The sequence below is a fragment of the Thermobia domestica genome, chromosome 10, assembly GCF_964235325.1.
Source record: "Thermobia domestica chromosome 10, izTheDome1.hap1.1, whole genome shotgun sequence".
Taxonomy (NCBI): domain Eukaryota; kingdom Metazoa; phylum Arthropoda; class Insecta; order Zygentoma; family Lepismatidae; genus Thermobia; species Thermobia domestica.
Window position 1 is genome coordinate 232336263 of NC_137463.1, and position 16784 is coordinate 232353046.

At 34.2% G+C, this 16784-nt stretch overlaps 1 protein-coding gene across 1 annotated transcript; it reads right to left on the reverse strand.

Annotated features, from left to right (window-relative positions):
* Window positions 1-1223: 1223 nt before the first annotated feature.
* LOC145661838 (uncharacterized) lies at window positions 1224-16220 on the reverse strand. Its single transcript, XM_081727177.1, has 2 exons — window positions 14322-16220; window positions 1224-2933 (listed from the first exon to the last, which is right to left on the reverse strand). Exons 1-2 carry the CDS (start codon window positions 15639-15641, stop codon window positions 1464-1466), a joined length of 2790 nt encoding a protein of 929 aa, XP_081583303.1. The 5' UTR covers window positions 15642-16220; the 3' UTR covers window positions 1224-1463.
* Window positions 16221-16784: the final 564 nt, after the last annotated feature.

Sequence of the window (16784 nt, forward strand, 5' to 3'; positions counted from 1 at the left end):
TTAAAATCATGTTTTAAACTGTTCAAAATGTTTAAAACAAGTTTTCTTTCATGCATGTTTTAAAATATGTTTAAAACATTTTGAACATCTTTTTCATATTTAGAACACATGTTTCCTTTTTAACTTTTTCCAACCCTGAATTGTATGATTGTTTTCTATATGCCACTTGAATATTTCGAGGCGATGTCCAGGTGATCTGTTTTTATTAAAGAATACGCATGTTGCTCTGTAACAGAATGGAAGGAATATAGATTTCCCAAACCATTTGCGTTATATGAGTGTGGATACGGTGAAACACCTTCGCTACTTAAACAGGATTAATCTTAAGGACAATCCTTGGCGATGTGACTGGCATTTACTTCCACTATGGGCTTAGTTTCTAGGTTGGAGTATGAGAGGCGAGGAGATCCAAGGGATGTAAGGATCTAGGTTCAACTTTTTAGACTTAGACTCTGAAACGCAATCTAGGTTTTGGTGACTACAACTGTATCATTCTTTGATTGTAGATTCTCCCCTGCCCTCGTTCCAAAGATGCTCAGGTTAACCTATGTACAATTGGTCTGAGAAATCTGAAAGGTAAAAGCGGCCGAAGAGTTCTAGGAATTAAATTACATTACCTCCAGCACGAGACAGAGTGTTGTTAAAAATAATAAACTTTTCTCTAGAAATTGCCCTGTGTCACCTCAGCCTTTTCATATGTGGCACCTTATACCTTACCTTTAATTCTATATATAGTTAAAAAAAACGATCCTATTTTAATCCTACCACAATGCCTGAGTATCAGAGAATTAACGCGAGCTGTCTCATCTTATTTTACACTGGATACGACTTTATTCATTGAAAAATTAACTTTACTGTCATTTTATCTTTCACCATAGAGGACTATTAACACGATACCTTGAATAACGGTAGTACGGTTTTTTACTCTGCAAATTAACGAAATTTTTAATCTAAAAATATACATAACTTACGTCTAAATAAATTATATTACGTATTTTAAACCAACTGTAAAATATGGAAACGCTGTCGGTGTAATAGTGTTGGATGGTAATTTAAACTTTACAGTTTGAACTTAAAATAAATATTTGTAACAAACTTCTTCTTCCAAATGAGTTGACATTATCTGTATCTCACGTAATACTGACATTCACTTAACTTATATAAATATTAATATTATAATGGTATAATAAAGGGGTAAAAAAAAATGTAAACATACTAGAAAATATGTAGAAAAAGATTAATTTAATCACATTGTACATATGGGGTGATCAAACAATGATCTATCTAATCCACCAGGAACACATCAATATGCGCAATACACTAGTTTCCCGTTCTATAAGAATATCGAAGAAAGCATTTTTCATAAAAGTCTTGCAGTATTTACACTTCCTATTTACATATCTTAACTTTCTTTAATATATAGACGGTAAAATTTTCTTGTGTTATGCACTTTAATGTTAAATTTACGCCTTTCCATCACAGTTATTGTGCTTCCTTTTGTGAAAGATCATACTTGTTTTGGAAGTGAAACTTTCGGTGCACAAATCACAGATATAAGGTTTCTCTCCACTGTGTATGCGTTTGTGTATAGTAAGAGACGAATGCTGAGTGAATGATTTATGACAGATATTACACTTATATGGCTTTTCCCCTGTATGAGTTCTAGTATGTAGCGTTAGTAGCTGCCGCTTCGTAAAACCTTTACCACAAATCTCACAAACAAAGGGCCTCTCTCCTGTATGAGTGCGATAATGCTCTACTAACGTCCTATGCTCAGAGAGCGCTTTTCCACATATGTCACATACATAATTCCTTTCACCTCGGTGCGCGCTCATATGTCTCTTAAGTTTAGACTTATCCAGGAAACGCTTTTCACACATTTCACATCGAAATAAATCTTCAGTTGGTTTATGGGTTCCTTTATGATACTGGTAATTGTTTTTGTTACTATATCTTGCGCCACATACTTTACAAACATACGGCGCATTTCCTACATGTTCATTAATATGATCAATTAAAGAGCTTCGTTTCATATATCCTTTACCGCATTCGTCACAATAAAATATCTCTCTTTCTGTATGTGATTTTCGATGGGTTTTTAGGGATTGACGTGTGGCAAATTTCTTGTTACAAATATCACATTCATGCTTTTCTGGATTGTTGTGAATCATCATGTGACGAGTTAAAATCGAAGTAGTCTTGTACTTTTTGAAACAGATCGAGCACACGCACTTCCTTTCATCCGAGTGACAAACGGAATGTTTGGTAAGTTGATTTTTGGTTACAAAAGATTTGAAACAAATGGAACAATCAAATTGTTTTCCACAGTGAACTTTGGCAATATGATAATTCATATTTCGCCTTGAATTAAAGCTTTCTGAACACTGTCCGCATGCATATGGTCGGAGACCAGTATGACTTCTTTCGTGAATTATTAAATGATATTTTGTTGTATATGTGTTTCCACAATATTTACAAACAGGTGTTTCCTTTGTTTTAATACTTTTCCTCTGAGAAATATTTTTATGTCCATATTCATTTGATTGTTTTGTGTTTGAAATTAGTGAAATTTTAGGTATCTTCACTCTTTCGGTTACATTTTCAATTTGAGCACGAAGCACATCCGAATGTAAAACCTGCAATGTACTTTGGTTCGAATTTTTTTCATCTGTGCTGTAAGAAATACTTTCATCAGAAGCAAGGCTAGTTAAGTGACTCTTCGTTTGCAACTTATTGTTTGTGGCGAAAGTTACAAGAATGTACTGTCTAGGTGCTTTCATTGCTCCATGTGTCAGCTCTGATTCTTTATTATTTAAAGATAGTATACAATCATCAATGCCCACTTCTGAGGTGATCTCCTGACTGAACACAGCCCTAGAAGAAACCAAAAAGGATATACTGTATGATTTCATTGACAAATTAGACGATCCAGGTTATTATTAACCAAACAAAAGAACGTGTGTATGTTCAGCATTATTCTGATCACAAGATAGCAACAACAACCATTTAAAAATAAATTATACATCAATTCTCGTTCCCTATGAGATATTTTGTGTACGTAGTTTACTTACTCTTATATCAAACTAGTAAGCTATTCCTTACTATCATATAGAGTAATTTCAGCAGTTTAACAGCTTGCAATTAGTTAGTGAACGTTTCTCGTTTGGTGGACAAATGATTGCAAATCGAGAATTGTGAAACAGTGGGAAATCAACACATCAAGACATTATGTAAGTAATCCCCAACTGTGTAATAATAATAATAATAATAATAATAATAAAACCTGAATTATTAAGATAATGGAAACAATTGTTGTGCGATACCAAAAATATATCAATACATATATTGGAGATGAAAACATTGATTTAAAAAAATGGAAAAGGAAAGAAAAGAGTGTATATTTTAAATTTTCACTATAGCGTTGATGAATCATTTGTCAGAAAGTTAAGCAGTTAAAGAAGAAGAATCAAATATAGAGCTAAGAAGGATAGTTATTATAAGTGAATGAACATACAGAATAGATCCTAAAATGTTATAGAGAATAATGAGTCATAGGAGTCAATAACCTTTTCGAGTCGTTTGTGTAAGAGAACTGATAAATCACGAACTATAGTTATAACAAAGTTAAGTCATATGACTATACGGAAATGACTGAAAATATACAGGTCATATCCGTATGAATCACATGCAGATGTTATATATCCTAGTTTTAATGTAAGATATCTCTGGTGAGAGTATAGATGTGTGGATACATTCATTAGTTATTAAATCTAATTATTGTATGTATCTGTTGAATAATTTTCTTATAACTAAATTGTACTACTACTATTATTATTAAAATATTCAATACTGTTCGTGGAGTGAAGTCTTGGTAGAGACTGTAAATAGCTACTCCTTGTGCAAAGACCTATTGTGAGATTAAAATATAGCGCCATTTTCTATTTAAAAATTTGAAACGGAAGTAGTCTTCAAGAAGCATCTAAGAGCCCATATCAATAGCAACTTTGAGAACACAAGGAAAATGTTATAACGTCACGTTTTTGCTCATTCGAGTCCAAAGCGATTGGCTCGTTATCCTTCCATGTTCGGAAAACCAGAAGACTACAAAAAACATAAATGTAGTTTACAAGGCTAAATCAGAAATGTAGAATCTTTGGTCGTGAGTCTCAAAAAGATCAGAACTAAGTACATCGGACAGAAAGTCAGTCATTCTCCTTTAGAACTATAATTTGTCCGTTTCAATAGTGACTAAACATCACCACTGATACATGTTTATTGAAGTTAAATAAAATGTGAGAGCACAGTTGATTGTATGGAAACAGCTAGCTAGCCGAGACAGGTGGAAGCAAAGATGCGACAAAATAGCAGAAAGAGGTCATTATGAATAGGCTTGACGAGTAAATGAATTTGCTGGTGTATCAGAGCAGGCTGTTCAATGTGAAATAATGTTAGAAAGGATCAAAACAATCCTAGCATGTAGGGATCGCAGCAAGTTTTACGCTTGGTCACAAAAAATCGTTTTCAAACCTGACGGAAATTGCTGAAGTCCCTGAAAAAAGATCCAGCGCAGCCAACTTCCGTAAGGACATTGCGAAAGGAACCTGATTCGATGCACATTCGCAGCAGAGTCACTTCTCACTGTGGCACATAAAGCCGTATATCTCTAATGGACTCAAGAAAATAGGCACTGGACTGCAGCGTACTGAAAACGCGTAGTTTAATCTACATTCTGGCGAGTTTAATCTACATTCTAATGATGCAAGACGTTGAGTGTACTGAAAGCATAATGAAGCATTTAATCCACAGTGTGTTGAGAGTATAGTTGCTGAAGCTGGAGGTAGTTCTTTGATTATGGATGTGTATTTTCTGTACCATGGTGTGGGTTCAGTCATACAGACGATATATAGATGATGGTAAATATGAACTGAAATGTTCATTTCGACGTTCCTAGGGGCTAGGTTGTAATTTCTTCATCTTCATGATGAATATGCAGTAGTCACTCTCATCTTACAATATGAATAACACCGTGTTCACACGCTTCAAAATATTTCTACATGGTTTGAGGAATAATCAGGTACTCTGTCATACCTATTCTGATCAACAAAATTTCCAGATTTAAATTTATTTGAAAATTTGCGGAGTTATTTGCAAGTAGCAATAACATTCCAAAATACACATCAGTTTACTATGCAGGAATAGGAGATCTACTGACAAGCGAGTGCATATCTACAATGTCTCATGGAGTCACTTTCAAATAAAATCCAGGCAGGTATCTAAGCGAGAGACGGTGTTATACGGTATTAGGTAAATTCTACTGGGGGAGGGAAGATTACTTTCTTGGATGGATATGTTTATAAGGTGCTTTCTTTATATATATATATATATATATATATTCAATTTTAGGGACTGTTATCTCGAGGCGTTACGATCCTATGAAGCAATCTTCATTTATCTAGACTAGAAAATAGAAATGCTTAAAATTCTGAAGTGAAGGAATTCTTTTCTTTCAACCATTCTTTTATTACCCACTCCTTATAAGAACTGGCTAGTCTTCGAGATATTGGATTCGTTAATTAGGCAAAAAGTAAATACAGTGGTTTCTCATCTTTACAGAGTATTGCAGGCATTCAGACGTATGTTAGTACACAATACTGAGGAGAGCTACAATACGAGGTATACTCCGACCAAAAGAGGTCTTAGTGTGAAAGCTGAACTATAATGTTTTTAGTTGAACTATAATGTTTTCACCGAAAGACGATTATTAAAAAAACTGATGATTTATTGTACAAATATAGTGGAGAGGTATAAGATCGGTTTAGTGGGGCTTAGTATCTTTCTAAGAGTATGAGACTCCCAGTTTAGGGGAATTTCAAATGAGCAAATTACTAGTATTTTACTTTTTAAAGAAACAATTTACCACGCTAAGTTCCCTTTTCTATATATTATTTTCTTCTCCAATGATTTCAGATCACAGATAGCAAACGTTCCATATTTTTTACATAAGAATGTGTAGTTTTTATTTTTTGTGGTTAAAGAAATAAATTAAAAATCTCTTACCAAACTGTTACTAGTAACATTTTAAAAAATATACTTTTGTCTTGAGTGTCTGTCTGGAGTGCTGGTCATACAAAAACGTATTCTGTATAGACTGAAAAGTGACGGATTTCGTGTTTCTATGCTATCTACGAGGCACCCCTTTCTTTATTATAGTACTCATATTCATAGTCATTCTCTTGATTAAGATTCAGCCAACTTCGTGTAAAGTCATGGCTGAAATTCGGTAACAGAAAAATAGTAAACTTGATTTTTTTATTTCATTTAGAAAAATGAAATGAAATCTTTAAGATTTACATCCCATGCTTATGCTGTGTAGGATAAAGGAGCCGATGAGAATGAAAGAAATGGTGGAATGAAATAAATGGAAGAACCCCGAGAAAATGCATGCACATGATCGGTCTTTTTCACCACAAAGTCCATTTGTCACGAGCTGGGATCAAAACAGGGACCCCACTACCAGTGGTGAACACTTTACCCCTGATACATCGCGGCCCGTTATTTTCTTTGGATATTTTTTCAAAATTACATCATCATTATATTATATGGATCAATGCAAAACATAATCGTGCTACTTACATAAGTGATACAATCATCAGCAAAAATTGAGTACACACATACTACATTCTCTTTAGGAAATGAATTTTGATGTAGGAATTCTCTTCTCTGGACGGTAATTGAAAACTGAATTCCAACTGATGAATTAATTCGGAAGTAACTGATAAACGATTATGTACGATGTATATGCCAGTAAATTTCTTTGGAACACGTCATTGGGGGAGCTTGACTATTAGATATAGTTTACCACGACTTTCAACTTCAATATTGAATCCATAGATTAGCACTTGCCATTTTGTTCGTTGTTTTCTACAAAGCTTATTTCATAAATGTTCTTGGATACTCCTACACTTCTTCTCGTAAGTGGTTCTTTCAGATGAAATGCATTCACGATGCAGAAGCTTATTGTTATCACTGAATATAATTTGATATTTGATTCGACAAGGTGAGTTCACTTTGGAATCAACAAGAACAACATCTTCCACTCAACAAGAACATTGTACACATACATTAATGAGTTATTTCTGTGATAAACTTTTCTGGAGCACTGAATATCCGGCGGTAGCGGCAAGAGCCTCAGTGAGAATGGTTTCCAATATTTTTTCTAGCCGATTTGTGGGAAGCTACTCCGTATTGAGGACAAATGTAAACATTTTAAGTCTTCCTCTCCTATAAGGAAAACTTTTGCTTTGTTTGTGATTTTTTCAATTGTCATCTATAATCTGTACTCAAAATTCTCGTTCTAATTCATGGGAATCAGGAACGGAGATCACACTGCACAGATATTTGATACTTTCGCAATTCTATCGATGTGGAGCGAGTTATAAAATTTACAGTGAATACTAGTTGCAATAGTCAGCAAGATGTACGAAGTCTGACACAGATACTGCTATTTCATGGGCGAGAATGTTGCTTTAATGTTCACTTCTAACGTCAACTGCTGCTTTGACACAAGTCTATGACTAATATACTAAATTAATAGTCATAATTAGACATTACTCTGTAATCATTAAACAGACCAAGTAGTTTTCATGACAAGTAGTTACTGATTTTAGAAAAAAAAAACGTTTAATTTTTATCTTATATAAAATATTACAGAAGTCTTTGTTCAGCGCTGATAATCAGTAGAACATCCTTAATCAGACAGTGATATAAGCAATGCCCACTCCTCCTTAGAAGAGGCAGAGAAAAACATTTATCGATGGAAAACCAAAGACAGTGGAACTTTTTTTAAATTCGAAGTTCAAGGGGACACAATAAAGTTCGAATTAGCCAAAATTCGAGTTATCAAAAAATGTATTGTTAAATACCTAAAATCAACTGAACAAAACTACATACCTACATGAAGAAAAGTTGATATGCAGTAGACTTTGTCTTTCAGGAGCCATATTATTTGCGTGATACAATACCGTAAACAACAAACGACATTTACTCGCATATAAATTAAGTCACACGTATCAGGGAAAATAAACACACAGAACCAGATATACCAATTTTAATTATCCCTTCTCACTTAAAAAAGTTCGTGATCTATATTTGGTTTGATTTGATATTTTTTTTTTTTGTGTGTGTGTGTGTGTGTTCAACAACATGTTCAATTTTAATTATTGCATGAAATTCGTTATTAGTACTATTTAGTTAACATTCAATAAATCACGAATTTTCAACCATTTCGAAAGGTTCAGATGAGGTTGCCACACGCTGTTTCTTTACTTCATTGCTGATCTCGCCTAAATTTCATCATCATCAGATAGATTTTTTATGTCACTCTTCCCTACAGCAGCCTCTGAATAACTAAAAACCAGTTGAAACTTCATTCTTCTGTTTGTAATATGTCCAACATTGAAAACTACTGTACTACATTACTTGCAATTATCCAAACAGAAGGATCAAAAGTTCCATTTATCTATGATTTTTACCATTATTTTCAATACAGTTTCCAAGAAGAATGAACCTTTTAACAAGTTATCCAATATTTCGAATTATCCAAGTTTCAATTAACGAGAGTCACCTGTATAAAATTAAAGTGTGAGAGTTTGTCATTGTTTTGGAGTCATGTTTACACATATAAAGTATCTTCATTTTACTACTCCTACCACTGCAATAAATCTAAACGTAACAAACATAATCTGAAAATTATGTCCGCTATAATTTAGATGTGGCACTAGGAAACTCAAAGAGAACATGGCCTCTAGCCACTTCCTAATGAAATCACAGAAATTCCGAAAATTCTCAGATTTACTCAGCCTCTGTAAAATAGGTACTTGAGAAACCTGAAGGGTAAAGGCGATCGGAGAATGCTGGTAATTACATCACCTTAGTATGAGCCGAAGTGAAGAAAACGTTTACCCTTACACCACCTCGCTCATGGAAAATTCGGGCTGACCCAAATGAAGAGCACCGTTTATGTTAATTTCATATTCAATGTAATACATATTTAATCCTATACATGAAGATCACGTTTCTACTCCTATACATAAAGATCAGTAAACTAACTCGAGTTATCGCATCTTGTTTCTCACTAAACGGAACTACCAGCATGGTATCTTGAAGGATAGCCCTGTCCAGTTTACTACTTTCCAAGCCCTAAGAATGTGTTCATAAAAATAATAATACGTATTACTAATGATAAGTATTTACTACAGTAATGCCTGTCTTTAGCGGAATCGAACAGGACTAGCAAAAATTTCCATTAAAGATAGGTTTCCGGTTAACAAAACTAGACCTATGAATAATAATAATAATAATAATAATAATAATAATAATAATAATAATAATAATAATAATAATAATAATAATAATAATAATAATAATAATAATAATAATAAATAAATAAATAAATAAATAAATAAATAAATAAATAAAATAAAATAAAATAAAATAAAATAATAAAATAAAATAAAAAAAAAATAAAAATGCATATAATAGACATATGGACATACTGGGATAAAATAAGATGTACGTACCTTAGTCCAAATACAGTATTTATTTCTACTACTAATTAACACACTCAAAATTTACAATGAACAGAAAAACTATTGTACACACGTTAACTTAATTTTTCCAATAGTCAAGTTTTTATTTTCTGCACATCTATGCTTGTCTGTTCAACTTTCCACAGAGACTTTAGCCTGGGAAAACATACTAAGCACATCAGTGTCATTTCGACGTAAGGCAAATGTTGCAGTTCCTTTAAACTTTTGACAGAATCTTTATAAGTCTTTATCCTACACACTCTTCTTCTAACTCAATGTCTTATTTCTCTTCTTCCTCCACCTCTTCTTCTACTTCTTCTTTCAGATTTTCCATATAATTTTCAATTAAAGCATGTATATCCGTTGTGCCTGCTTTGGTTGCACATCACTGTCTGTTTTGCTAAAATATATATTTAACTTCTCATAGGATGTCTAAAAACTTTCTAAATGCTGCACTCCGAAACTTGAAATTTTCTGTTAAGAGTCTTATTCTGATTTCCGTTATCCGCGTAACATAGTTTCCGTTTAATGAAGAGAATTCAACACGATTTTCGCCAGTAAACTCATGGGACCATGAAATATTTTCGTTTAACACATGATTTCGTTTAATAAAGGGTACATTAAAGACAGGTTTTACTGTATTATTATTATTATTTACAATTTCAATTTACTTCCAATTTAATAATACTATACTTCCTAAAGATATTGTACTGTATGGAAACGTTTTCTCTCTGAGCCCGATGTAGTAGTTGGTAGTTTATAGCTTTAAATGAATATAAATTGTATTCAATGTAAATGCACAATTATTTTCAAATTAACTTAATTATGTATCAAAATTCCAATCAAATACGAAATCTAAGATGTTTCAAAATCGAACTTAAGTAAGCATAACGTATGGAAGAGGAAATCATTTGTCCTGGAAAAGTAGGTAACCCAAAGATCTCGGAAGTTGGAAAGAGATTTTGGGGGGTGAGAGAGCTCCCGAGAAAATTCCAGCACCATTTCAAGGAAGTGAGTACGACGCACTATATTTGCTTAAGGTACTGGTACTAGTACGATGGCTATGTTTGTGTAATATTACAATTATAATACGTCATCGAAATTCTAACAATATAGAATCCAAAATAACCCGTTGGCATCTGGTCGCTATGCTTCTAAAAACACTAAACACAAATTATTTATATTTTATAAATATCTCTGATATTCAATATATTTTCGCTCTCTCTCTCTCTCTCTCTTCGGTTATGTTACAAATTTCAAGTGCGCTACTAATTATTGAAATTTTTCAAATAAGCAATTTATCTTCAAATGTACTGTGTTAGAATCTTGGTATAATTTTATCTTTATGCAATGATGGAAATTTGCAGGGATTGTGAAATTTATTTAGAGATTGACGAGATTTTGCTAGTCATTTAGTTATATATATACAGTATATATATATATAAGAATGGAAAAAAGTTTTCAAATTATTTGGTAGTATCTATATTTGGATTTTAAATTATGTATAGCACTCAAGGAGCGAAATTCTATTTCAATCTTCCCCACCTTTGTAATATGGTCAAACTACTAGAATAATTGTTGTTAACCAACCTTATTTTCTTTCTTTCGTTAATACACTTAGTCATATCATAACACAAGAAATTTGTTAAATTAACAAATACAAAAGTCTGTGCGCTTTGGTGAGTTCGCAAGTTAGGTGAAATGCGAATATTATACAGAGGTTGTTCAGTCTACATTAGGCCAATTTCGACTAACCTAAAAATTTAGAAGAATCCATGGCGCCAGGTCCGTAAGTGCTCGATGTGTTTCCCTTGGTTCCTAACAATAGCCCGACAGCGTAATTTCCACTGTAATAGGCTTCTCTGGAGAACTGGGAGGGGAATCTTGTCCCATTTCCTTTGCACAGCTTTCCAAAGTCCTTCCACAGTTGTCACACGCCGTTTTCCAAAGCCAGCTTCAGCAACCCAAATCCACAATAGTCCATAGGACTTGCATCTGGAGATTTAACAGGTACCTCATTGAAAGGTATCACCTGTATACCACTTGCCTCCTCCATCTCCCTTTAGAATGCGAGGGACGATCCTGAGGTATGTGATGAGGCCTTGTCCATGTGAATGCGCACCAGATTGGCGTAATTTCCGTACATTGTTGGAATCTCATGTTCGTAGATCGGCTGCATGATCTGCTCCTGAAAATACTGCGAATTTATTTTGCAGTTCTTCGCCACCCTACGAATATTCAGTTTATCTCGGTAACAGTAGCCAGTAATCACCATGAACCCTTTTGGAAAGGATTCTATACAGACACGGACCCACCTTCTGAAGTTCTTGGTGCCTTTCTCTCGGTACATGATGGCTCTCGGTTTGCCGCAGTCGGAAAGGTAAATCCATGCTTCATCGAGCGTTACGACGTACATCTACCTTTCTTTTGCCAGATGCCGTTCGTACAGCTTCCGGGCATTACACTTTCGTTCCTTTTGGTGGGCATCCGTGAGAAGATGGCCGCGACCTGTCATGACTTTTTCCAGCTTGAGTTGATGGTGTAACGTCCGGCTCACAGTCCCCAAAGACACGTCAAGACGATTAGCCATACACCTTTGTGTTGGTGGATTTTCTTGCATTGCCATTTTGCGAAGTTTCCTCTGCATGGTGGAGGTGGCCTTGGTGCATTCCCGCTTCCTAGGCAACTTCGGTGGTGATCCAAATGGTAGAACTTCGTTGCCCTTGTACTTTTTAATAACATTTTTTATTCCACTTAAACTGATGTTGCAACCATTCTTCTTTCACTGTTTTCTAATGACAGAAACACTAAAGTGGGTGTCAACATAGTCTTCCCAAAACCGGCTTAGTTTGGGCGGTATTTTGTTCACAGAGCGGAAACCCACACACTTGGAAACAAATTTAACACAACACTCACAACAATGGTCCTGTTTTGTGCGTTATTGTCGTCCGCGCGGAGAAACAACTCCGTTTTCAGGAAGCCAATGCACACCACTGCAGGACGCCACGAGCCAGGTCGGGTGAGTCCATTCTGCCCGGGAAAGGGAAGGAACGAAATCGGCCAAACGTAGGCTGAACAACCTCTGTATTATATTTACGTGTAGGGTGAGTAATTATTCAAACAGTGAAACTGAACAATCAGACGAGCTATTTAGAATTTTATTTAATTTAGAAAAGATTATCATAAATCAACAGAAGTATCGACTTCGAAGTCTAGACGAAAATACTAAGACCAGGAATACTAAATCAAAATAACGAAGGACTGGTAAATCACTTTTCAATTATCAACGTGTACAACTCACAAACAATTAGTTTGAGAAAGTGAATACTTTGTATTATATCTGCTTAATGTAGTCGTACTATGTTTGCTAATGGACGCTTTTAAAATGCATATCTATCACTAAATAACAGCGACTCACTTTACCGAAAAATGATTAATTCTTTTCCACATAATTTCGGCCCTTTCTGGAACCTTCTTTAGTAATGCTAACTCTAGTTTAATAATAAATTTTTCCTAGTTAAGTTACTTAACCGTTAAGAGATTTAAGAAGAAAAAGTTAGAACTCGCGAGTTAAGAACTCAATCTGTACAATTCCAAAATTTAGTAGCCTATCATTACTACTACTAATAAAGAAATTCTACAAGAAAAGAAGTACTTTTAATTGTTCAGTTCAGCAAGTTGTGTGGGGAAAGGTGTTTCATTTTGTAAACAGGACTCACGACGCGTCGCCGGGATGGAAGAACATATATTTTCAACCATTTGTAAAATAGATTTCCAAATTTTTGTCATAATATAAAAATTTAATACTCAAGATTATATTTCTATAAGCGAGGATCCAAAATGATATTACAAATATAATAGGAGTTTTGAATGAACGTATGTTTTTCAAATACCTCAAGAAAATTCTATTCGAAGAAAAATATGTATGAAAAGAAAAGCAACTAGAGCTGAACTTTTTGAAGAAGGTTCCAGAAAAGATCGAAATTAAATAAACAATTAATTAATTTGGGATACAAGGTGAGTACCTGTTAATTTACCGTATTGCACAACGGATACATTTGTGTAATAATAGGTCATTAAAATCAGCAATTATTACCTTTCAAGACTCAAAAATAACTACTTCACATGGTAATTCTGTACCTTTAGTGTCTCATCATTCAAATGCTTTACAAATTTTAGGTAAGCTATATGCACACCAGCCTCCGACTGATATTTAAAAGCTCTTTGTAAGCAATTTACCTTAAAACGTACTAAGGCAAAATCTTGGTTATAGGAAGATCATATTTATCCCAGTTATAAAGCATTTTGCACACAATAATATTCACAATAAGCTCCTTTGGCCAAATGAGTTACAACTAAATTGTAATTCGCATACTACTCATACTCATTTAAATTACCTAAATAATAATTAAATATAAGTTAATTGTAATGGTATAATAACGTAATAGAAAATGCAAGAATCATGAAAGTTTTTATAAACATGGATTTTACAAAGATTACATGGGATGACGAAGCAATAGTAGGCAGACCAAATCAACTATCCAAAAACACATAATATATTCCAGTTTCTGTACTGTGTGAATATTCTAGAAAAGTTTTTCGACGAAATTTCACGTATATAGGTATTGAAGGATTTACATTTTCTCCTCACTACCCTCGATACGTTACGTTTCTTCATTATATGAATGGTCAAATTTATTACATTCTAGTTAAATCAATTATATCTTGATATTAAATTGACGTCTTTATGTTAGAGTCATTGTGCTTCCTTTTGTGAAACATCATACTTGTTTTTGAAGGAAAACGTTTGGGGCACAAGTCGCAAGTGTAAGGTTTCTCTCCACTGTGTGATCGTTTGTGTATAGTAAGTGACGAACGCTGAGTGAATGATTTATGACAAATGTTACACTCATACGGCTTCTCCCCTGTATGAATTCTAGTATGTATAGTTAGCAGCTGCCGCTTCGTAAAACTTTTTCCACAAGTCTCACATACAAAAGGCCTCTCTCCCGTATGAGAGCGATAATGCTGTACTAACATGCAGTGCTCAGAAAGAGCCTTGCCACATATGTCGCACACATAATTCTTTTCACCTCGGTGTGAGCCCAAGTGTTTCTTCAGTTTAGATTTACTCTGGAAACGTTTGTCACACATTTTACATGGATATAGATCTTCAGCTGGTTTATGGGTTCCTTTGTGATAATGGTAACTACTACTGTTGGTATATTTTGCGCCACATATTTTACAAATATATGGTGTATTTCCCATATGCTCATTCATATGATCAACCAATGTGCTTTTCGTAGCATATCCCTTATCACACGAGTCGCAATAAAATAAATCTCTCTTTGTATGTACCCTCCGATGGTAACTCAGTGAGTTATATGACATGAATTTCTTGTTACAAATGTTACATTCCAATCCATCCACGGTATTGTGTATTTTCATGTGACAACTTAAAGACGAAGCAGTCTTGTAAGCCTTGGAACAGACTGGACATACCCTATTCCTTTCGGAATGACTATGAAGATGCTTACGAATTCGATTTTTATCTGCGAAACGCTTGAAACAAATAGAACATTCAAATTGCTTCTCTACACAATGCATTTTGGAAATATGATAATCCAAAATTTGCTTCGTTCGAAAACTTTCTGAACATTGTTCACATGTATACGGTTTAACACCCGTGTGAGTTCTTTCGTGAACTGTTACTGTATTCCTTGTCGAATATGTATTTCCACAATACCTACACGCTAATTCAGCATCTGCATTTAAATCTTGCTTCTGAGAAATATGTTCTTGTTTGAATTCTTCACACTGCTTTGTATTCCCAGATACCGAAGTTTTAGCTACTTTCACTTTTTTTGATATATTTTGAATTTGGGCATGATGTACATTCGAATGTGAAACCTGCAATGCACCTTGGTTCCAGCTTTTGTCATCTACGTTAGAAGTAACAGTTTTTTTAGACACAAGGTTAACTATGGGATTATTCGTTCGCAGTTGATTGTTGCTGATGATAGTAACAAGAAAGTATTGTTTAGGTGCTTTCATTTGTGCTAGTTTTAATTCTTTATTATTCAAAGTTAGTATGGAACCTCCAAAGCCAGCACTTGAAGTAATCTTCTGATTAAATTGCGCCCTAGAAGAAACCAAAAAATCAAGTAAAGATTTGTGACTTCATTGGCAAATTAGGTGTTCCAAGTTATCATCAATTCAAGAAAGTATGTAAATATGGCTAGCTTTATGCTGATAAAAAAAAAATGTCAACAAAAACAATTGAAAATGAATTTTACAGCAATTATCATTTCCTAGGAGTTACGAAAGACATCCAAGAAATGAAGGAAGTTTTGGTGTGGAACACAAACGACAAAAGACGTGCGTGCAGTAGATTTATGACACTTGGTACAGAAACTACGTACTTTATTCTGCTTCTCAATTTTTTCTACTCTGTTGCCACCAATATATTCAATTATGTAGTAACTGGCAGCGTTTTTGAGTTCATACCCAGCGGGAAACTGCTTCCCGGAGAGAAGAAACATGTGAATGTAGTGCGCTGCATACTCAGCTTGAGCCAAACAGCGAAATGGTAGACATGAACATCGATGTTATCGAGCTATAATCTCTGAACACGTGCGACAAATTTGAGAATCCTGTTAAGGTATGGACACAGAAGTAGAATACGACATATAACTTCCATACCATAATCCTTTTGTACACATCACTTGCTGTTTGTGTTTCACACTAAAATGTTCCTTTTCGGTTGATGACCCTCACATTTTCTGTACAAACATTTACCTTTTCTTCCTTCACCCAGTCACATGTTGCCTGCTATCCTAAAGAACAATGCCAGTATTCCAACAGCTTGCGAGTTACTGAATGTTTCTGGTTTAGTGGACAAATGAATGGAAGTCGAAAATCATGAGATTGTGGAAAAATAAGCGATTGTACCGAGTAAAGAGGGTGTGTAAAAATGTGTAGACCCTAATTCTGTAAATAAAACTGAGTCATAAAGATAAGGAAATCAATTATTTGCGTGACTAAAACATAAGATAACAAATCCTGATGGTGAAAATATTAATAGGTAAAAACAAAGACGTGAACATTTTAAAATTTTAGAACTGTTAATGAATCATTTGGTTCAGCTATATAAATCAAACACAGAAAATGGGCCCTAAATGTTAGTTGTAAGTAATA